The 23,317-nt window shown below is 48.7% G+C and overlaps 2 protein-coding genes across 2 annotated transcripts; one reads left to right on the forward strand and one right to left on the reverse strand.

The window, feature by feature from the left end:
• Positions 1–1,239: 1,239 nt before the first annotated feature.
• Positions 1,240–7,387, reverse strand: IFT20 (intraflagellar transport 20). The gene is made up of 4 exons (XM_061562172.1): positions 7,010–7,387; positions 4,068–4,153; positions 2,820–2,923; positions 1,240–1,573 (listed from the first exon to the last, which is right to left on the reverse strand). Exons 1-4 carry the CDS (start codon positions 7,134–7,136, stop codon positions 1,492–1,494), a joined length of 399 nt encoding a protein of 132 aa, XP_061418156.1. The 5' UTR covers positions 7,137–7,387; the 3' UTR covers positions 1,240–1,491.
• A 4,086-nt stretch (positions 7,388–11,473) lies between these two features.
• Positions 11,474–22,122, forward strand: TNFAIP1 (TNF alpha induced protein 1). The gene is made up of 6 exons (XM_061562141.1): positions 11,474–12,290; positions 15,437–15,606; positions 16,298–16,387; positions 17,170–17,222; positions 17,569–17,764; positions 18,236–22,122. Exons 1-6 carry the CDS (start codon positions 11,807–11,809, stop codon positions 18,458–18,460), a joined length of 1,218 nt encoding a protein of 405 aa, XP_061418125.1. The 5' UTR covers positions 11,474–11,806; the 3' UTR covers positions 18,461–22,122.
• The last annotated feature ends 1,195 nt before the right edge of the window (positions 22,123–23,317 follow it).

Raw genomic sequence — 23,317 nt, forward strand, 5'->3', positions numbered from 1 at the left:
GCAAGCGAACTTAATATAAAGGATTTAAAAAGACTTGCCCGTACGGAAAGATGGACCGCACCTTAGCGAAGGAAGACAGATGTTAAATTTCGATTTAAAGCTTTCGTGACTGCAGGGATTCATCTTTTTGGTTCTTTCGGTAAAGTCACGTAGAAGGGAAATAATAAAATAATAAAAATAAAACATAATAAAATTATTCTCACGACGTTTCGGCTACAACGCAAGCAGCCGTCACCTGAAGACGGCTGCTTGCGTTGTAGCCGAAACGTCGTGATAATTATTTATTGTTTTATTTTTATTATTTTATTACTTCCCTTCTACGTGACTTTACCGAAAGAAGAAGAGAGATGTTGTTTCATGGGCCGCAGAATCACTCCGTTGATAGCCACTTGTGTTAACACATCGCGTTTAGACTGTTGAATAACAAAAAGGATTTTGCTCGTGCACATTCTAAAACATTGAGACTTTCAAATCGTAAATCGATCAAACAATTCACGCATTAATTTATCTCTTCCTATTTGGAGAGTTTCCATTTATATTCGTGAGCCAGCTGTATCATAACTTGTATGAAAAATAACTATTCCAGGCCATACATTAACCTTTAGAAATGTCCATTATTTTTTGCAAGTCGTGAAGACATCGCCATTTGACTGCTAAATTACATGTGTATCTTTCAAGAAATTGTTTTAAGTTAAAAAGGAAAAGAGAAATATAAACAGGTTTTGATTGGTCCAATGCAAAGCAAGCAATGGGTGGTCACATCTCAAGATAACTTTTAACCAGATACACGTTTCTGCAGCAACATACACAAATAAGTTGCAGGTTTTAATCACTGAAATGTCATATAACAGAGGATAATAGGATCGCTTTAATTAATGCATAAATACAAGAAGAAAAATACAGTACATTAAATATTTTTTTGATAACTGGAATGTCGGTAACTCGAGTTCTAATGTATATTAACTATTGAATGTTCTAATCAAGCTCAGATGCTGATGTAATGTGCTGCACGGACACCATCAAACACACTGCATCCTGTGTCTGCTTAAAGAAGCTGTCCACAAGAGGGCACCACTGTGTGCGGGTGTCATGAAAGATCTGGACAATGAAGTCATTTTCAAATACTTCAGAATCAATCATAAAGTGATGAATAAAATGGTGAAATTAACAAGCATGCTGTTTCAGATGCTTTTGACACATAGACTTTCACGACCCATATTCATAATAAAGGGGATCCCCCCCCCCAACAAGCATTAATAAAGGTACAATATATAAAATTGGTGTGTGATCTGCTTCAAGAAGGGATTTTCATAGAAATTTGCCATCGAAGTCTGTGTTTACATGAAGTGTGGGGGAGAGAGAGGTTGAGTGGGTCCCTCTCCCTTGCATTCATAAGATATCAGTCGATGACGTTCCAGAGGGCATCCAGAGGTGTCTGGAGGCGAGAGACACGTGTTGGCTGGCAACCTGCCTTCACATCTGGTAGGAAAATCACTTCTGCAGTACAAACTGCTCAATGAACTCATTCTGTTCGGCCTCCACCTTAAGAAGAGCTTCGTACTGGATGCGGTATCTGTGGCGAAAGCGGTGGCGGTGCGGAAGCGAGAGGACATGAACAAGAGGTTAGCGGTGGACAAGACAAGACTGACCCGTGCAAGTGAATTAATCGCTCGTACATCTGCACGGGCAAACTGCATCAGAACCATCGCATGGCAGGCCATTTACTGGTAGTAATTTAGATATTTAATGAGGCTACTCCTGAAACCATCCACGAATCACAAACTTCAACATACGAGCATAGAAACACTGCTGAATGACTCTTCGCTATACAAAAGCAAAAGACTTGGCATCAAAACCTCAAAATTAAGAAGATCACATTGCAAGACCAAATGTACTTATTTTTCTACAAAGTGAAAAATCAACAGGGTTGAGATGGTTTGTCAATTCTTTCTCTTCTTTGCTGTTTCGTGTCGAACTTTTTATACTGAATCTGGGTTGAAGTTTGTTACACAATAGTATTCTTCTTTCTGTAATGAGAAACACATTCCTGCGGAGCGAGCTGGTAGGAACGTTGGGTTGCTCGGTCAATGGCCAGGGTCAACGGCGGCGTGGTGTATTCCGCATATATGCCCGACTGTGAGGGCGGGCACAAGCCGGCGTGAGTAGGTTAAACGTTGAGTTTTATAAGGGCACCACGGGGTAACCAGCCCCTCCCCACCCAGCCCCACCCCCCACCCAGCCCCTCTCCACCCAGCCCCTCCCCACCCAGCCGCTCCCCACCCAGCCCCTCCTCACCCAGCCCCTCCCCACCCTGCCCCTCCCCACCCAGCCCCACCCTCCCCACCCAGCCCCTCCCTGCACGACGGACAGACACAATAATCCCCTGTGGGCTGGTGGAACCAGTGGGTTCCTACCAGTATAACAGTGCCAATGTATGTATGTGCCCTGCAACACTTAGTAAAAAGCATAGCTGTTACATGTTAAATATTTACATATGTAGTAGGCTTTTAACCATTCACCCTCATTCACCCCCACAATTCAATTGCCACGACTTTGGGCGACAGTTTTATTCCAGCATGAATAATGTCTTGTACAGATTGTCCTCTTATCATATGTGCCATTTGCCCAGTTTGTCTTGTACAGACCATTATCCTGACGGCTAAACTAGCACACAAATAAAATAACAAAAACCCATCCACAAGCGGTTCAATGCACGTTTCATTCAACACAATAATCTACTTGACATTGAATCGACACAGAGACGCTTGGTTCACAGCCCGAGACACGTGGGCAGGAATCCCAGGGCCGCGTGCGCTCACCTCTCCAGCTGGACGTGTTTCTCGGCGATGAGCGCCTGCAGCTGCTGTTGCTGCGCTTCTCGCTGCTTGGCCACTGACTGGAGCTGGTTCCGTGCACCAATCGCCTGCGAGCAAAAGTAACCACAGCCCTCCGTGTCATTTGTTCAACGTTAACCGTGAATTTCCCCAGTGATTAGTCCAGTGCAAGGGGGGAATTTTTTTTTTTAATACCGGTTTTAAGCACACACCAGGGCAATAAACTTCGTGGAGAAAATGTGCGATGATCAGGGCAGTGTATTTGCTCCCATTAGTGCTTCTGTACATCGTGGGCATAAAGGCAAACTACATCTGGTGATGTTGACACTTAAAAAAAACACTGCCAATGAAGGAGAGTGGAAACTACCTCAACCATCCTTCCCTAATGTATGGCTTCACGGCTCCTAGTGTGGAGTGTGGTGCTGTGTGGAGGCGAAGGGGGGATTAGAGTCGGATCAGACGTTATGGATCTGGGCGGTGATGCCGCACGTCTGAAATCCAGCACTGTGGAGGCAGCGAGGGTTGGTGGATGAGACCAATGACAAAACGTTTTGCGAGACTCCCTTCCCGTGTGCATCGAGATGCAATGCCCTGGCCTGCCAGCAGAATGCAGTACACTAAAGTGTGGACTGATATCATGTCCCGTCTGTATGGGATACAGTGTTGCCCCCTCGCATGGGTCGGTTTTTAGTGGGTGCTCCAGTTTCCTCCCACATGTAAATATATTAATGTAAAGAGAACAACAGAGCAATTATTGGCACCAGCTTGTCTGTGGTTCCTTAGCGAATGTGAGATGCAATTTGCATGAACGACGCTGAATAAAATTAATCGTTAAAGATCTTTTCTTGGAAGCTTGATCTATGGTTCTGCCGCCCTTAGGCAAATATGTTGCGAGAAAGTGCTTCAATGTAGATGACCAAAGATATTACATTGTCATGCTACTTATACAGAAAGTATACAATGATTTGACACCTGGCACCTGTGGAGATGACAAAGAGAAAGCTTTTTTTTATATTAATCTATGAACAGTTTCTACCAAAAAGAATCCAGTCATTTTAATTAAAACAGCTCTAGGTACAAGTTGGCAGCTGACAAAAAGAATGTTCATGTCATTGTAGTGTTCCACAATGCTGCTGTCTGCAGCATGTCCCTTTCATTGGAGTTAATGAAGCGCAAATCATCACAAGCTTAGAAATAACCCTCAGAAGAGAAAAAAACCAAACTGTTCTGTACCTTCATTATCTCTTTCTCAACCTCCTTGGCCAGCTGATCCACCATGTCAATGAGTCCACCCACCACTCCCTGAAACTCCGCAATCTCTGCCACGACAATCAACAAGAGACACACACACAAAAGACAAAGATCCCCCGTATAGCATTAACAGACTTTAGGGGCAAGTGCTGTTAGCGAGCGCCTATCAAGGCCGCACGGCACGCGAAGGGGTGGGTTGCCAACACCACGCCCAGCCGCCTTTGTCTCCCTAGTGGCGATGTTTGCACACCGCACCAGGTACTCATTTGAGGCTGAGTCGACCTAGGGGAGGCCCAAGACCTGTTTAGATAATCGTCACTGGTGTTGGCCGTGAGCAGGAATCGAACTCGGGGCGCCGGGTTTGTACTGCAGCACGCTAACCACTACACTACCTTAATTGCGCTCCTTAACTGCATCTTTTGCCGAGTGAATCTCTTTGCTTGAGATGAGCAGTGGGCGATATTGAGCCAGCGATGGAAATACTTCATGTGTCTCTCCAGTGGCTGGCCACTGTTGCGATTCTAAAAAACGGTGCCCAATGTTATGCACGCAGGAGGGATGATGGGTTAAGTTGTAATTTTTTGATGTGCACAATAGGACTACAATTAAGGGTAGTCTTATAATTATGATTTCACAAGGCAGAATTTACATTATTCTGTTAATTATTCCTCCTGTTTACATCAAGGACGTTATTTCCATAATGGGATGCGACACTTTTTCATTATCTTCTTGGTTCTTTCGGTAAAGTCACGTAGAAGGGAAGTAATAAAATAATAATAATATTTTTATTATTTTATTACTTCCCTTCTACGTGACTTTACCGAAAGAACCAAGAAGATGAATCCCTGCAGTCACGAAAGCTTTAAATCGGAACTTTTTCATTAACCATCTATGGACATCGTAAGATTTAAAAATATATATTTTCAAGGCCTCTATAATTAAAGCTGTAAACAACCAAAATGGATATCGTAAAATATGGCTTTCACAGCTGGCGCACACACATAGACTGCCACCTTTAAAACACATCTTCTAATTTCTGCCACTTATTAAGCACATAATGTATCATGGAAAGCAAACAGTCTTGCCAAAGGCAATGGTGCAAAAGGCCAATAAAATACCCTGGCAGCTGTGTGTGCCATAAACATGTGCACACATATGCATTTTATGTCAATCTTTAACAAAAAAATCTATTTGGTTTCCCAAAGCTGGGACTCTGAGCATCTGTGATTATAACACTGAACCTTCGAAAACTGCTACACAATTTGGATTTATGAGGCAGATAAATACAACCACATCCCAAGACTATGTACAAAGCATGGAGAGAACATGGGCGAAAACGGGTGTATGTTTTAGCGGAGGGAGTAAACGGGTAAGAGAGTGAAGAAGCCAGCCTATAATAATATAATAATTGTAATTTATAATGCGCATTCCATCCTAGGATCCCAATGCACAATGCATGGAAAGCTGGAAACAAAAACAGAACCAGGGGCAACCGACCAAACTAAAGAGGGAAGGCCACTTTAAAGAGATGGGTTTTCAAAGCAGACAGCATGGCTCCATATTATTTAGGACATTGCTTAGTTAAACACGTAGGCTTTTGCGACCAATATCATCCATAATAGAGTTTTTTCGTAATTATAATATACTGTATATTCGGGGGGGATGCGGGGGGCATCCCCCCCCCCCATATTCAAATATGCTTTAAAATGTCCCCCCCCCCCCAATACATTGCTATGAAATAGATTTCTGTTTATATGATTGTGGTTATGGGTGTACTATATTAATCCCTAATCTCTGCCATTACATACAATGAATTAAGAAAAAGTAAAAAAAAGAACAAACAGAGCGATGTAAATACAATACACTATTAGACATTGTAAAACATAAATAAAAAGTCCATCCCATGTGTTAGTGAATTTTATAATATTTTAGGCAGGAAATTTGTTTTCAAATTTAATTAGTTTTTTCTGGGGGGGGGGATCCCCTGGAAAATTTGCCCCCCCCCCCCCAATAGACACCATGGCTACGGCCTTGCCTGGAAGGAAGAGTAGGCCAAGCTCACCTCTTACAGGTGAGCTTGGCCTTTCGCCGGCTGGAGCGTTAAGTCATTGCAGTGCTGCAACTTTAACTTTACATTGGTAATAATCTTGATTTGAAGCTTACGTACATTAAACATCGGCGAGGTTTCGGGAACTCGTCCTTCTGCTACGAAGGGCTTATGGCCCGAAACGTTATTTGTTGTTGTTGTAAAGCAAAACGCTTCCAATGAAACAAAAAAAGGGCCAATGCCCGAAACGTCGGCGATAGTGTGACCGAGAATGTTGTTGAGTTGTCTAAGGACATAGATGCAGCAAGGAGGGGCCGCCGCCTCATCATCATTCTCATCATCATCCTCATCATTCTTATCATCATTCTCATCATCATCATCATCCTCATCATCATCCTCCTCATCATCTTCATCATCATTATCATCATCATCATCTTCATCCTCACCCTCATCATCCTCATCATTCTTATCATCATTCTCATCATCTTCATCATCCTCATCATCATCCTCCTCATCATCTTCATCATCATTATCCTCCTCATCATCTTCATCCTCACCCTCATCATCCTCATCATCATCATTCTCATCATCATTCTCATCCTCCTCATCATCATCCTCATCATCATCCTCATCATCTTCATCATCCTCCTCATCCTCATCATCATCCTCCTCATCCTCATCATCATCCTCATCACCATCATCATCATCCTCATCATTCTCATCATCCTCATCCTCATCATTCTCATCATCATCCTCATCATCATCATCCTCATCATCCTCATCATCCTCATCATCCTCATCATCCTCATCATCCTCATCATCCTCCTCCATCATCCTCCATCATCCTCATCATCCCCCTCCTCCTCCCCCTCCTCACTCTGCACGAACTCTTTGCACTCCTCGCGTAGCTCGCCCGTCTGTTGCGCCGCCTCGGGCTCCAGCAGCCGCAGCTTGCTCAGCTCGTCGAAGTGGAGGCCCGACTTGGCCAGCACCTCGTCACCCATCGCGCCCTCCTCCTCTTCCTCCTCCTCCTCTTCCTCCTTCTCCTCCCTTCTCCTCTGCCCTCTTCTCCTCGTCTCCCTCCTAGAATCCTCTCCGCAACCACCACTGGTCCTCCTTCCCTCGTTCTCCTCTCGTCGTCACGTCTTCTTCTCCGCCTCTTGTTCCTCCTCTTTCGTTCTCCTCCTCCTTTCGTTCACCTCTTCTCCCCCCCTCCTCCTTTCACCTCTTCTCCCCCCTCCTCCTCTCGTTCACCTCTTCTCGCCCCTCCCCCCCCTTTCGTTCACCTCTTCTCCCTCCTCCCCCCTCCTCCTTTCGTTCACCTCTTCTCCCCCCTCCCCCCTCCTCCTTTCGTTCACCTCTTCTCCCCCCTCCCCCCTCCTCCTTTCGTTCACCTCTTCTCGCCCCCCCCCCCCCTCCCCTCCCCCTTTCGTTCACCTCTTCTCCCCCCTCCCCCCTCCTCCTTTCGTTCACCTCTTCTCCCCCCTCCCCCCTCCTCCTTTCGTTCACCTCTTCTCGCCCCCCCCTCCTTTCGTTCACCTCTTCTCGCCCCCCCCCCCTCCCCCTTTCGTTCACCTCTTCTCCCCCCTCCCCCTCTCCCTCTCTCCTCTTCTTCGTTCCCCTCGGGAGCTTCTCCGCTGGAGTCAAACTCACACGACTCCTAAGCAACGGGCACGACGCCGCTTTGGATTTGGTAGCGCGGTTAAGCGGCCCGTGGCGCCCGGCCCCGCCCCCCGCTGCGCTTATCCGCTGTGTGGAATGCAATGCGCGCATGACGTCACCAAGTCGCCGTGCACCCGCCACGCGGACTGTGCCACTTTGAGGGGTCAACAACAAAGTCCGGGTCTTACGTCGTGGGCTTTCGGTGCTTTTATAGCTCGCGCTATATTTAATACGCGTTATAAATAAGCTTAAATATGTATTTAAAGAATAACATAACGACTGCGAATTCATAGCTATTCGTAAATAACAAATAAAATGTGAAAGCACCCCCGCGTTGAAATGGTTCTGCCCCGGGCGAGACAACCGTGGGGGGGGGGGGGGGGGGGGAGTTGTGGGCGGGTGTCGCCTTGGTCACGTGGTCACGGTCGGGGGCAGCGCGTGGTGAGGGTGACGTCACAGTCGAGGGTCGGCTTGGCGGCCATGTTGGTAGAGGGAAGCACGTGGATATTTAGACTGGAGGAATCCGATGAGCTCTGAAGCTCTTTTTAAACAGATGTGAAGCCGGAACGTTACAACAAACAGTACAAAACACACGATAGGAGTGCAAAGTACAGGAAAAGTAAACAAATCACTCAAAAAACAGAGCCACATATTCACCCTGTAGGAATACAAACACGTGTAACATCAACATGCATCTGGCTGAAGATTTGCCACGACGGATCATGTTGTCCTCCTGTATAGCCAAATGTTTATTAGCTCATTAGATGTTTCAATCTATTACTAAAGGCTTTGTTACTGTATAGCGCACTATGAGATACACATTCACATGCCAATAAAAACTGATCAGATTTTTTTAAAACGAATTCTCATCGCGTCTCCAATCCGCTTTAACTTTATCTTTCTGGCTTATTTATTTTGTGTGCTGTTTTAGGTTTGTTTTCATTTGTTACACGGATGACCCCGTTTAGCAAGTTTCCCTGCTATAATTACGTCAACACTACAGAGAACGAGTACAGGATCCTTTATGAATATTACACAACAGATTGGAGATGCCCTAACTTGTTGACGTACAGAGAAAACGGAATCAGAATTTGTATTTAATACTGGAGAAATCCGATAAACTATGAAGCTCTTCTCACAGATGTCCAGTAGGGGCATCTCAGAACGTTAGAACAACAAACAGTACAACTCTCTTAACCACGTGGGTCCTATACTGATGACAATACTATATTCTATAAAAAAAAAAAGTATTTTTTTACATTAATTTGTATATGTTATGTTTCGCCTTGGGTATAATTGTCCACGCTCAACTCACGTTGGCTGCAAATCACCACTCGTACGGTACATTTCATTAAAGCGTGTTTAAAAAAATAATGTTTTTATATTTTTTTTGATGGTGACAATTTGAAATCGGTCGGATATGGAGTTGCAAATCCAGTTAATTGCAAGATCTGACATTTTAGGCATTTTAGCCTTCGCAACATTACACCATGATCCAGAGGTGTGGACTCGAGTCATGTGACTTGGACTCGAGTCAGACTCGAGTCATGAATTTGATGACTTCAGACTCGACTTGGACTTGCATAACAATGACTTTGTCCCACCTCTGAGGTGTGGACTCGAGTCATGTGACTTGGACTCGAGTCAGACTCGAGTCATGAATTTGATGACTTCAGACTCGACTTGGACTTGCATAACAATGACTTTGTCCCACCTCTGCCATGATCCAGTCTCAAATGCTTCAGACAAGTCGAGGAATACGATAGCACGAGATTGAAGACCGCTGAAAATAAAATCAAGAGTACATTCAGCGGTTGTGCTACACAGTATAAGGGACGTTGATGGAAAGGTTACCTAAGGGGCCGTCCATAAATGACGTCACGGCCATGGGGGGGGGGGGGTCAGACATTTGTGACGATGTGACAAGGGGGGGGGGTTGAGAAATGTGACATCACATCAAAATGCGCAACTTTAAATATAGACAACACGTTCTACTTAATTAAATACTTTTTAATGAATGTTTTCTCCTACATCAGAGTGCAGCACCACATTAAATACGCACTACAATGACAATAGTTTAAAGAGATTTGAAGCATGTTTTATTTTGGGGGGGGGGCAGAGCTTTGTGACGTCATATTTGAGGGGGGGTCTGACTTTTTGTGACGTCGTGTGACGAAGGGGGGGGGGGTCAAAAATCGTCCAAAATCGCGTGACGTCATTTATGGACGGCCCCTAAACGTGTACCCCAAACATCGTTAAATCAATGTACGATGATTCGTTTTACCGTTACGTATTAATTGGCTTTTTCCGATTTCATTCTCGTTAGGTTTTTTTAAATTACATTTTCCCATCTCTAAATTACATCGCTTCCCTCGCAATATGCGCGTTCCTGAAAAAGTGCGTAAGTCGAATCGCGCGCGCTGTATGAAGCATATTTTCCCATCGATGTGATAAGGGGAGGGGGGGGATACGTTACTTAATATTTACAAAGTATAAATTTAACACGATTATTAACATTACAAAAATACTTAGTAGCATCAGCAAGCAGGAGCATCAGCAAGCAACAGTAGCATCAGCAAGCAGTAGCATCAGCAAGCAGTAGCATTAGCAAGAAACAGTAGCATCAGCAAAAAACAGTAGCATCAGCAAGCAGTAGTATTAGCAAGAAACAGTAGCATCAGCAAGCAGTAGTATTAGCAAGAAACAGTAGCATCAGCAAGCAGCATCAGCAATCAACAGTAGCATCAGCAAGCAGTAGTTTTAGCAAGAAACAGTAGCATCAGCAAGCAGTAGTATTAGCAAAAAACAGTAGCATCAGCAAGCAGTAGTATTAGCAAGAAACAGTAGCATCAGCAAGCAGTAGCATCAGCAATCAACAGTAGCATCAGCAAGCAGAATCATCATTAAGCAGCAACAGCAAGCAGTAGCTAGCATCAGCAATCAACAGTAGCATCAGCAAGTAGCATCAGCAAGCGGTATCAGCATCAGCAAGCAGTAGTATCAACAAGCAGCAGCAGTAAGCGGCAGCAGCATCAGCAAGCAGCAACAGTAGCATCAGCAAGCAGTAGCATCAGCAAGCAGTAGCAGCATCAGCAAGCAGTAGCATCAGCAAGCAGTAGAATCAGCAAGCAGCAACAGTAGCATCAGCAAGCAGAATCAGCAAGCAGCAACAGTAGCATCAGCAAGCAGCATCAGCAAGCAGCAGCAGTAGCATCAGCAATCAACAGTAGCAGCAGCATCAGCATGCAGCATCAGCAAACATCAGCAAGCAGCAACAGCAAGCGGCAGCAGCATCAGCAAGCAGCAACAGCAAGCATCAGCATCAACAAACAGTAGCATCAGCAAGCAATAGCATCAGCAAGCAATAGCATCAGCAAGCGGCAGCAGCATCAGCAAAGCAGCAGAGGCATCAGCAAGCAGCAGCGGCAGCAGCATCAGCAAGCAGCAACAGTAACATCAGCAATCAACAGTAGCATCAGCATCAGCAAGCAGCATCAGCAGCATCAGCGTCTGTTCGCTCTCCCTGAGCAAGATGGTGGCGCGATCGCACACACCCCCACCCACAACAACAACCACCACCGCCGCCATTCGTCACTCATTGCGGTGACGTCACCACGACGCTTGTGCCAGGCTAGGTGCACCTCGAGGCCACACACCCACTTCCGGGTGTCCCCCCCCCACACTCCTCCCCCTACCACCCCGGGCCTCTCCTCGCTCGCTGTCTCCGCTCAAGGGCCAAGCCGCTCGCTTCCTCCGCAACAACAACAACCACAACCACCACAACAACAACAACCACAACAACAACAACCACAACAACAACTCCTCGCGCGCCATGGTCGCCTAACAATTGCGCTGTTCACGGGCATCTCGGCCGCCTTGTCCGTCCGTCCCCGCGGTGGCCGAGGCGTACAGACTCGTCATCTTCCTGCGCAGCGCCGTCAAGGCGTCGGCCCCCCCATCGGCCCCCCCATCGGCGCCCCCCTCGGCGGCCCCCCCGTGCCCCCCGAGCCTCATGTCAGGGGACCCGGCCTTGGCCGCGGCTGCGGCGGCGGCAACAACATCATCGGCAACAGCATCGGCGTCGTCGTCTCCTCCTCCGGCGTCGACTGCTGCGGTTGCGGCGGTCGTGGTGGCCTCGGGAGGGCCGGGTGGCCCCGCGCTCGTGCCGGTGTCGCTGCCATCCGGGGGGGCCCTGGCCCCCCACTTGCCCCCCATGCAGCAGCAGCAGCAGGCCGTGGTGGCGATGTCCGCACAGGGTCCTGGCCACACGCCGGTCGGGCCCTTGTCTGTGTCGGTGCCGCCGATGGCCGCGGGCACCGCGCATGGTGCCAGCGGGCGGGCGGTGTCGTTCAAGGGCGTGAGCCCCAGCAGCAAGTACGTGAAGCTGAACGTGGGCGGAGCGCTCTTCTACACCACCATGCAGACGCTCACCAAGCAGGACACCATGCTCAAGGCCATGTTCAGCGGGCGCATGGAGGTGCTGACGGACAGCGAAGGTGGGTGGTGGGCTGGGGTGGTGTGGTTGGTGGTGGGCTGGGGGTGGGGTGGTGTGGTGGTGGTTGGGGTGGTGGGTGGTGTGGGTGGTGGGTGGTGGTAGTGGTGGGTGGTTGTGTGGTGTGGGTGGTGGTGGTGAGTGGGTGGGTGGGTGGTTGGTGGTGGTGGGTGGTGTGGTGGTTGGTGTGGTGGGTGGTTGTGGTATGGTGGTGGTGTTGGTGATTGGTGTGGTGTGGTTGGTATGGTGGGTGGTTGTGGTTGGTGTGTTGGTGGTAGTGGTGATTGGTGTGGTGGTGGTTGGTGTGGTGGTGATGTGGGTGGTGTGGTGGGTGGTTGTGGTATGGTGATGGTGGTTGTGGTTGGTGTGGTTGGGGTGGTGGGTGGTTGTGGTTTGTGTGGTAGGTGGTTGGTGGTGGTGGTGGGTGGTGTGGATGGGTGGTTATGGTATGGTTGTGGTGGTGGGTGGTTGTGGTATGGTGGTGGTGTTGGTGATTGGTGTGGTGTGGTGGGTGGTTGTGGTTGGTGTGGTGGTGGTAGTGGTGGTTGGTGTGGTAGTGATGTGGGTGGTGTGGTGACGGTAGTGGTGTTATCAAGAGCACTGCTTTGGAAGATTTGTCGTGGTTCAAAGCCACCTGTTGGGTCCATTTCAGGGCCTCCAGTGATTCAATCCATGTCAGGTGCTTGCCCTTTGTACACCGTGCAACGATTGTCACTCTTTTTAGAGTTTCGTGAGCTGCAATTTAGTTTAAAAAATTCAACATTTACCATGGTTCGGTTTTCATGTTCATCTCCTGGTGACCCAGACAGTTCATTTATCATCTCACCACACCGAAAGTCTAAACCATGGATGGCTGCCACCTGGATTCCTACCCAGAATCTCGGCAGTGCCGGCTCCGTGCCCTCCTACGCAGTATTTGTCGCCTTGGCTGTTACTGACACTGGGGGGAGGGGGACCCTTAGTCACATTGTACACTATGTAACACGATTTTTGTTCCTGGGTAACAAGTGTTATTTTCTAATTGCTTATGCCTCAAAAGTGTAGAAAATAGCTGTTATTCCCCACAAACTTTGCTTTTGTGACCAGGACTTTACGTGAAGGAATGACACAAATGCACGTTTTCTCATTGAAAATAGGTACATTTCAAAATATCACTGTCCTGGTCACAAAAGCAAAGTTTGTGGGGAATAATAGCCATTTTCTATACTTTTGAGGCCATAAGAAATTAGAAAAAATACTTGCTACCCAGGAACACATTTTTTTTGTTACACAGTGAATTATCAGCGTCAAACCTCATGAATTGAATCTTGATGTGAAGCTTTCGTGACTGCAGGAATCCATATTCTTTGGCTCTTTCGGTAAAGTCACGTAGGTAGAAAATAAAATAAATCACGACGTTTCGGGCGCACCACGTGACTTTACCTAAAGGACCACAGAATACTAATGAATTGAGTTACTCTGGGAGAAGATATTTCGAGGTCCTAGCCGTCCAGTGTGCACCCTACGAGATATGGTGGTGTCGGCAGCATGTGTTTGATGACCCGCCTCCACAATCGCATCAACAACAAAAAATTAACCCGTAAAAACAAAGTTTTTCACTATAAATCCTTTATATGCGTGGCGGCTAGAGTCCTCTCGTCCTCTGGCTTGAGATGGCTGCCACCTATGGGTCAGATGATTGCCTGCCACCATTAAGCAATTGGTAATTAAATATAAACAAAATTTACCTAAGAAGTGTAACATTTTGGAAAAAAAAATTCACGAAAAAAAATTGTCACGCACAACGAGTCTGTGCGCAAAATGTCAGCTCGATTGGATCACGGGAAGTGGGTTTAAAAACGACCGAAAGATTTGCACGGTCGTAAGCGCGCAAGCAAGTGAACTTAATATAAAGGATTAAAAAAGAGAGCCGGCTCTGAATGGATGCACGTGGCACAAGAGCTACGATTGCCAACAACGTCATCCGATCAAAAACCCAGTCATTTGTTCAAATTGGCACCCAAAGCCGTCTTGGGCAATCCCCAAGCTGATTTTTTTAATCGGAGAGAGAGCAGCAGCAAGTTGAGTCTCAACAATTGTTCTGTCACAGGTAAATATAGCTACACGCGGACTGCGGCGATTGCAAAGTTGGTGCGATGAACGTCAAAATAAAATGTTGTGCCTGCACATGGACCCAAACTCTTAGCGGGGCGGGCGGTGGGGGTGTTGCACACCCTGCACCACAACTCCTAGCGACCTCCGTTCGATTTCCCTTGACACCGGATTACAGGCACGTCACGTGGAGATGGCGTAACCCAAGGGTGTCCCGTCACAAGCGGCGCACAAAGCGGTCATTTAGAGCATCGTAATCTTCTGGAGCCGATAATCCAATAACCCCAAATGGGTCCGATCTTGTCAAATTTCGGAAGGCTAAGCAGGGTTTCAGTCTGGCTAGTGCATTGATGGGTGACCACACGCTTACAACGGACGTAATATAGGCTGATGCGAGGGCGCTTTGTGGGCAACAGGTTGCAATGCAGTAGCATCCTTCGTTGTACTGTGCTATGTTGTCAGGTCTGTGTTCCCTGCCTTCACCAACCCACAGTGACCCAAGTGGTGACGTATGGGTCAAATAACCCCCACAACCGCACGCTGCAAGGAGGCCCTCATCTAGCAGTGGATTAACACAGGGTAGTTATTGTTTAGATGTTTCATTGTTGTAATGCGATGGTGCTTTTAGTTTGGCGGTTTATTCGGATGTGCGTTTGATCGTGGCAGTTGTGACAATTGCCATCTTAGCCACGATGGGCTACACATATACCGTATTTTCCGGTTCATGACATGCACCCTTTGCCCTTGTTTTTTTTTATAACCAAAAGTTGGGGGCGATTCTTATAGTCTGGGAGGTGTGTGACCAGAATTGTACAATTTTATTGACACTGGGCACACGGTTTGGAATGCGCCCTTACATTCCGGAGCGTCCCAAGGTACAGCTTTGGAAGAAAAGAAAAAATTACCACCACATCCAGACTCGTGTTCCTTCTGCGCACCGCCAAGATTGCCCGTCAGCCACGTGCCGCTTCACGCAACGAGCCGCCTTTGTCGGGTACCCCGTGTTCACACGAGCGCACCGTGCCTCTCTCCCACTCTCACCGCGATGCCGGCGAGCAGGCTGGATCCTGATCGACCGCTGCGGAAAGCACTTTGGCACGATCCTCAACTTCCTGCGCGACGGCGCCGTGCCCCTGCCGGAGTCTCGCACCGAGATCGAGGAGCTGCTCACAGAGGCCAAGTACTACCTGGTGCAGGGCCTGGGACAGCAGTGCCACGCCGCCCTGCAGGTATCATCGCGTCTCTCCGAGCGACTGGGAAACACGCGGACTGAGTGCCCGCGCGTGCGTGCGTGCGTCTCGCCGGGAGGGGCGGCCGCACGGTCCGTGACGCGCGTAGACTTGGACGGACCTGTGTTCTTCGAGGGGCGATTGTGTCCAAAGGCAAACCTACAACTCCACTTCGTATGCACTTCAATTAATATGGCAAAGCTGCAGGCCTGCGGTCGTGTCATTGTTATGGAAGAGGCCCCCACTAGAGGGAGTTCTTCAGATCCCTTCTGAAAGGGTAATGTTGGCCTACTCCTCCACGCTGGGCAGATGTGTTGCAATAAGTGGGAGAAACCCTGAATTGTCCCTACTGAGAGCACGGTGAGGAGTGAATCATTACATTCTTGCTAAGCACCAGTGCCACAGAGGCTTGTAGAGACTGGATGTCGGATACCAAGACAGAGATATGGAGCCGAGAGCTACCAACTCAGCATAGTTAGCGCACCCTAATACTAAGCCGTGTGGACCATGAGAAAGCCGCGTGGGTATGTACATATATTAAAGGCTGACTTAAATGCCCACGGTTGGCTACGTACGGTGCGAAAGAACTTGCACGTACGGGACGGTGAGCGCGAGCCGGTGAGGTGTTGGCGAAGACTGGAGACCACCACGCTCACTTGCGTCTCGTGTGATATCTCTTGGCGGTGAGCAGCAGAAGCGTGATGCCGTGGACCCCATTTGCCGTGTCCCCGTCATCACGTCCCTCAAGGAGGAGCAGAAGCTCATCACCACCTCCAACAAGGTGACCCTTTAAGCACACATTGTCACTTTAGAGTTTCAATCACATTCACTCCTGTCACTTGTGCTACGGGGAGATGCTCTTCCATGCTCGGTGCTACTGGGAATGGGGTTGCACATTTTGGAAGCTTTTGGTGTCCTGCTCTAATGAACGATGCTCATCTCCTGTTCCTACTCCTGAGCCACTGGTGACAAGTACACATTCTTCTAGCAGGGGACAACCGCTCTTGAATTAAAATGAAGTATTACTTTTTGTTTTTATCCATCTCGGAATTGTGGAGGACCGAATCGACTCTCCGACCAGGATTTGACCTCCGCAACCTTCCAATTACAATCCACCTGCTCTAACCGCTCAGGCGGGAGAGAGGATTTTCACGAGGCTTCTCTTCCATGTCTATTGTGTTGTCATGTTTTGCCTGACCCACACAAGGTGCTGTGAGGCTGTGGATGATTGGTCTTTGCTGCGACCTTTAAAACCTGATATATGGATACAGCAAGCACATGCAAACACCACTTCAGCAAAGTGTTTCTATTTAGTTTTGCCGAGATTGCCAACTCATTGGGCATTGGGAATCAATTAACCTCGTGCGAGAAATCCGGGTCTGACAATGGATTCTCCGGTCAATAGGTTTAATATTGTGAGTGCAAGTGTGCGTGTATGAAATTACCGTGTGTCAAGAGCCTCACGGGAGGAATTGTAATATCATACAGGCAACGTTTGGAAGGGATTATAATCTGCATTAATATTTGGCAGCATAATCCTGATTATCCATTTTCCCCCCACAGCCGGTGGTGAAGTTGCTGTACAATCGTAGCAACAATAAGTACTCCTATACCAGGTGAGCCTCTCGGTTTCGCACCTCCTCACTTTCGTTGCGCTCCGTTTACCGTCTCTCCCACTCTGTGCGTGGCAATGTGCGCCGCACGCCACCACGTGGCACACGCAGCACGCGGAGGCGGCACTGCGTGTGTCGCGCGCGCAACACGCTGTTGCTGCTGCAAATTAAATGCATCCGACGACGGAACCCACTGTTGGAGAGCGTTAGCGAATCGACACGTGATTATTTTTTTCCCTTGTTGATAGTAGGGGGAGGTTGTGTGCGAATCCACCACAAGCAGGCGCCATCTCCGCCCTCGCGCTGTGGCCCACCTCATTGTCGACCATTGACCGTGTTTTTTCCGCAGCAACTCCGACGACAACATGCTCAAGAACATCGAGCTGTTTGACAAGCTGTCGCTGCGCTTCAACGGGCGCGTGCTCTTCATCAAGGACGTCATCGGAGACGAGATCTGCTGCTGGTCGTTCTACGGGCAGGGCCGCAAGATTGCCGAAGTGTGCTGCACCTCCATCGTCTACGCCACGGAGAAGAAGCAGACCAAGGTGCGGCATGCCACGGCGGTTCTTCGTGGTGTCACAGTGTCGTCTAAGCCCAACACTATCACGAAACTACACCTGGGACAATGGGTCAATTAGGTCGGTCGACTAAAAATGTAAATCGACTCCTCTTTTGTGGTCCAATGCTTGGGCGCCCCTTAAAAATGGTGTCAGCCCACACATCCTGGCTCGCAAAGGCAGGGAACGCCCGTCAGCCGTGTCCAGCGTGACACGGCTGACGGGTGCCGATGGCTGTCGCATTGCGTCCAGCGGCACACGCCGGCGCAGAAGTGACACTTTCTTTTCCCAACCTGAAATGTGAGCCAATTAGTTGAATAACCTTAAGCGATAGATCGGCAGAGGCATTCGATTAATAATCGGATAACCCGGCTCTGGTCCGTACCCGTCGCTGCCGCAGCGACGCCTTGACCGGCCGCCGTCGCCGCCGCCGCGTTCCGCTCCGTGCGTGCGTCGCAGGTGGAGTTCCCGGAGGCGCGCATCTACGAGGAGACGCTGAACATCCTGCTGTACGAGCCGCGCGACGGCCTGGGGGGCCCCGACAAGGCGCTGCTAGAGGCGACGGGGGGCGCGGCGGGGCGCTCCCACGGGCCTCCCGACGAGGACGACGACCGCGACCGCATCGACCGCGTGCGGCGCATCCACGTCAAGCGGCTCGACGACCGCTCGCACCAGCACCAGTAGCGGTGCCCGCCTCACCACCCCCCCACCCCCCCCAGCTGTGGCCAAAGGCGTCGGTGAGGGTGCAGCGGTCGGGGGGGGGGGTGTCAGGAGGTGAACGGCACTGCGCATAAGACGGTTGTCGTCGTTGTTGTTGTCCTTCCCCCCCGCACCTCCGATTAGCTCGGTTGGCTACGTACAGTGCGAAAAAAGTTCAACATCCGCGCGCATACGTACGAGGTAGGATCGGGGGGTTGTGGGGGAAAGGAGGGGCGGGGTTGGTCTATGGCAGGCGTCGGTAACCAAAATAACAACAAGAGCCATTCTTTTTGAATGCGGTAAAAAAAACGATATTTCAAGAGCTGCACAATGCATGTAAATACGAGAGACGGTGGTCCATAATACATCACGTCACGAAGCGGTGAGTCCTGCCAACCCCTGGCTTGTGGGCACAAGAGCTATTTCCTCCGGTCATAGGGGCGCCTTCCGGTTCGCGCGTTACGCCGCCACGAGCTACGTCGCGGGCCAGGGGGTCAGTACGTGCGCACGGTACGTTGAACTTTGTTCGCCAACGTACGTAGCCGGACGGTGCTAATCGGAGGTGCGGAGCAGAGCGGCACACTTTGGTTGTAAGATGAACCGGGAAACCGACTTTGTTGACGGTTTGTGGTCCAAAACAAGACCGCCAGCAAGAGGGGGGGGGGGGGGGTGTTATGTAATACGCATCTGGTGTTCACATCCATTTCAAAGAAAATGTAAAAAAATAACAACTGGAAAGCGCCCGTCAGGTTTCTGTCCCTGGCTGTGCCTTTGGCTCCTAAGCGGTGTCATGAGAGCGGCACGTGAGGCGAGCCGACGATTCGATGTGTGACGAAGCGAGGCGGGGTTTGGGGGTGGAGGTAGAGAGATCGCTCGTTGCCACCAGAGTCGTTGAGCGCGATCGCTTGCGTTGGCACAGCACGGTTTGTATGGGAAGGTCGACCCATGGGCAATTGTAGGGACTCCGTTCTGATAAATCAAGGTCAGGAGTTGCAGTGTTCGAGCCCATCGTGCATGCGGCTAGTCACATGAATGCCAGTAGCCGTCGCGGTTACGGGAGTTAATCTTCCTCGCGGACATATCCCTTTTTTCTACCAGTTTGTTGTATTTATCTCATAATACACACGACAAAAATACATTTAGCAAGTCCATTGAAAAATGTAATCCAATTTTTCATTGAAAACGCCGTATTTTTCCTGATCACTTTTTTTACCTGCCCAACAATGCAAACAGGAGGTTGTTGCCAGTGGCCAAACATGTGGGTATAGTAGCCGGAACGTCATAGTGCAGAGACGTCCCTAGGGTCAGTTTGAAAGCTTGTCGTCATGCAGGGAAAAGTATTTGGAAAAGACGGACGGTTGCCGAGTCGGAAGCAACCACCACGACCCATCGCGGTTCTTCTCGCCGGTAGCTTCCCCCCTCCCCAAGAGAACACCACTCACACCTTAGAAGTCCCTCTCTGTCCTGCGTGTATGCAATGTCGTAGTTTCCAGTCTTGAGATTTCTTTTGTCAGTTAGCGGCCTGTTATCACCTATTTTGAGATGACGAATCGGCGTGGGACGATTGCGGTGGACCAGCAAAGCGTGACGGTTTCACCCTGTGGATCAGATTTGTTCATCGGCAGCAGGGAGGCAGAGTCGGTAGGCAGCCGATGTTTGTGTGCGGAGAGAAACGGGAGGGGAGGAGGGAGGGGTAGTGGGAAACTCTCCCCGCATTCTCGTTGAACCAAAATAAATCATCGTCGCGCATAAAAGTCATGCCCCCCCCCCCCCCCCCGTATTTTTGCAGGTCGTGTTCTCACTTTACGCGTAAAAAGGAACCCCCCCCCCCATTTGTTGAAGCGTGCCACACATAGTTGGACTGATCTGCGACGGTCCCACCTGTTTTGCAGAATTTGAAGCTGGCAGGAGGGGGGGGGGGCAGCCTTTAACGACACTACCGGTTGGCAAATGTCATCCGTAGTCCTGGAAGTAACTCTGCCAGCACGGCTGGTTTTAAGCGCGATATTTAACATACTGTAGTGTTTTAAAGGGGGCACGAGATGATTCTTATATTGTTATGCTTACACTAAATAAAGCAAGGCTAAAGTAGGCTTGGCGCGATAAAAATTAAAGAGTACTTGGAAATTGTTATAATACGGGCAACTTACTAAACAAGTGCAGCGTGTATGTGTGTGTGTGATTAATAATTTGTTACGACATTGCCAATGTTTAGCTTTGCGTTTAAGGTGCATGTTTTTTTTTAAAGTGTGTTTTGTACAAATCACCTGTTACCCCCCCCCGCCCACCCCCCCCCTAAGTTCAGCTTTCACGATGGGTGGAATGAAGCCTGTTTTCGCAATGCTTGGCTTCAAAGCCAGGATGGATTCCACGCGGAGTAAAATACGTTATCGCTGCCACTTGACCGCGTGTAACACGTGCAGTAAGACGCCCAGATGCACACCTTGCACCGCGAAAGGTTTCTTGAAGCGCTGTGCCATTTCAAAACGTGCATTGTTGGTCAACCATTTTTGTGTTTTTTTTGCTTTGCTGAAAACTGCGACGCCAAAAATAATTCTCCGCGGTGTGTATTGTGCCCCGAGGCAGCCGTTATCGCCGTGTTTTAGAATTCTCATTTGGGTGACTTGAGATACCGTGATGTACTTGGGAGAGCACGACCGCAGGTCTTTACCCCATCACGAGCCTTGCCCAAACAATCGCCTTAAGCCTGCCCCAAACCCAGGTGTGTAACTGCAACACACGACCGTTAATGGCGTCGTCGGTCAAGGGCATTCATTCATTCATTCCCTGTGGGTTTCACTGGAGAGAAACCATGGCCTTGTGTGTGTGTGTTGTGGCACTCGGAGACATTGGTGGACAGAATTCGAGGAGAAGTAGCGGGCTGGTCATTTTAATTGTTTGGAAACGAACAAACAAAATAATCGGGGGTCATGAAGATGTGTCGCAGCGATACAATGCAAGCTCACTGCCCCAGGCGAAAGGGAGTGGGGGGGGGATCGAAGTGTGTTTTTTCGTAACGTGCACATGAAGAACATCTCTGAGTGTGCCCCTGTTACAGTTTTCAGATCGTATGATGCTTCTGCTCCGTATGACACTTCAGCTCCGCTGCTGCTCAGGGATATTCCCTCTAAAGTGTCTTCGAAGCTGGGGGGGAGTGGGGGGGGGGTGCTGAACCACTTTTCCAGGCTCTCTTAAGATTTTTTGAGCTAATCTCAATTTAGTGTTTTCTTGAGCGAATCTCAATTGAGTGTTTTCTTGAGATCGCCTTAATTTGGATGGGCGAGAAGCCCTTGTGTACACGAAGTTGGCGAGTGCAGTGTTTGCAGCTAGAATGGGTTCCAGCCGATGGAAATATGAGCGACCGAGTGAGCTCATTTTGCAGGTGGAAAGACCGGCATGCCGGGGGGGGGGGGGGGGGGCATGCGTTGTGCGTGTGCCATGCCAAACCTGCCCCGGGTCGTATATTGCCAGTGTCGTGTGTCTCGTGGTGGTTTTTTTACGTGTGGTGGTGCTAGCTTTTTCTCCACCGCGGTGTTTAAAGAGGAAAGGTGACAATTTTACGAAATAACTGTTTTGGATTTTATTGCGCAGGAATCTTTTTGCTAAGTGTGTACAGTACTGAGAAATAAACATACATTTAAAAAATGCAGATGTATGCGACGTCCCTTACCGAATGCATGCCGGTAATTATGTTATATTTCCCTCATTTTTAAATCCTTTATATTAAGTTCACTTGCTTGCTTGCTTAGGACCGTGCAAATCTTTCGGTCGTTTTTTAACCCACTTCCCGTGATCCAATCGAGCTGACATTTTCCACACAGACTCGTTGTGCGTGACAATTAATGTTCGTGAATTTTTTTTTCCTAAATTTTACACTTTTTGGGACAAAAATATTATATTTAATTACCAATTGCTTAATGCTGCCATGCAATCATCTGACCCATAGGTGGCAGCCATCTCAAGCCAGAGACGAGAGGACCGCCACGCATATAAAGGATTTATAGTGAAAAACTTTGTTTTTACGGGTTATACTTGTTACTTGTGTTTTATTTGTGGGCTACCTTGTGCAGTCGGTGGAAATTGCCACGTGTCTCGTCAAGCGAAGAAGATCCACGGAGCCGTGTGGTCGAAATTAAATCACTTGTCTTTGAGCCGAGAGGGGCACTCGTTTGCAACACACAGATGGTATTGGTTCAAAAAAAAAAATTTTTTACAGCTTACTAATTTGGAGGGAGTCAATGGCGGCGGTTGCCTTCGTGTGATGCAGAGCAGCCTCAATAATGAGAATGTGGAATTCCCAACCGCTGTTCTACCAATGGTTGAGCAGCGCGCTCCGATGATAATTGGAATGTGGTGTAAACTTTAGTCGTGAAACGTTGCCAAAGAGGGGGCTGCGTTGGGCCAATGCTTCGTGGGTTCTTAACCCGGGGTGCGAACAACTGCCTGGGGGTGCGAACAACTGCCTGGGGGTGCGAACAACTGCCTGGGGGTGCGAGATGCCCTTTCTGGGGGTGCGAGACGTGGCCGGATTTTTGTTTGAAGTTAAATAATCGAAAACACAAATTAAGCACGGGCACGTAAGTACAATTAATTTGTTTCATGAAACCCAATGTATGTGTTAACATTATACACTTTATTGTTAACGATTGAGAGCTCAAAGGGGTGCAAGACTGCAGTAAAGGTGACGAATCACTGCCCATAGAGGGTGGACACGTAGTTGGGCTCGACTGGGGCTTGATTTCTCATGGAATATTTTCCAGAACCCTCCCACCCCGTAATAACATCACGGGGGGAGGGGAGAAGTGGAAATATTTGTTGGAGTTCAACCCTGAACGGTTCCGA

This window comes from Lethenteron reissneri, chromosome 28 (assembly GCF_015708825.2).
Source record: "Lethenteron reissneri isolate LAM-NWPU_2019-01 chromosome 28, ASM1570882v1, whole genome shotgun sequence".
NCBI lineage: Eukaryota > Metazoa > Chordata > Hyperoartia > Petromyzontiformes > Petromyzontidae > Lethenteron > Lethenteron reissneri.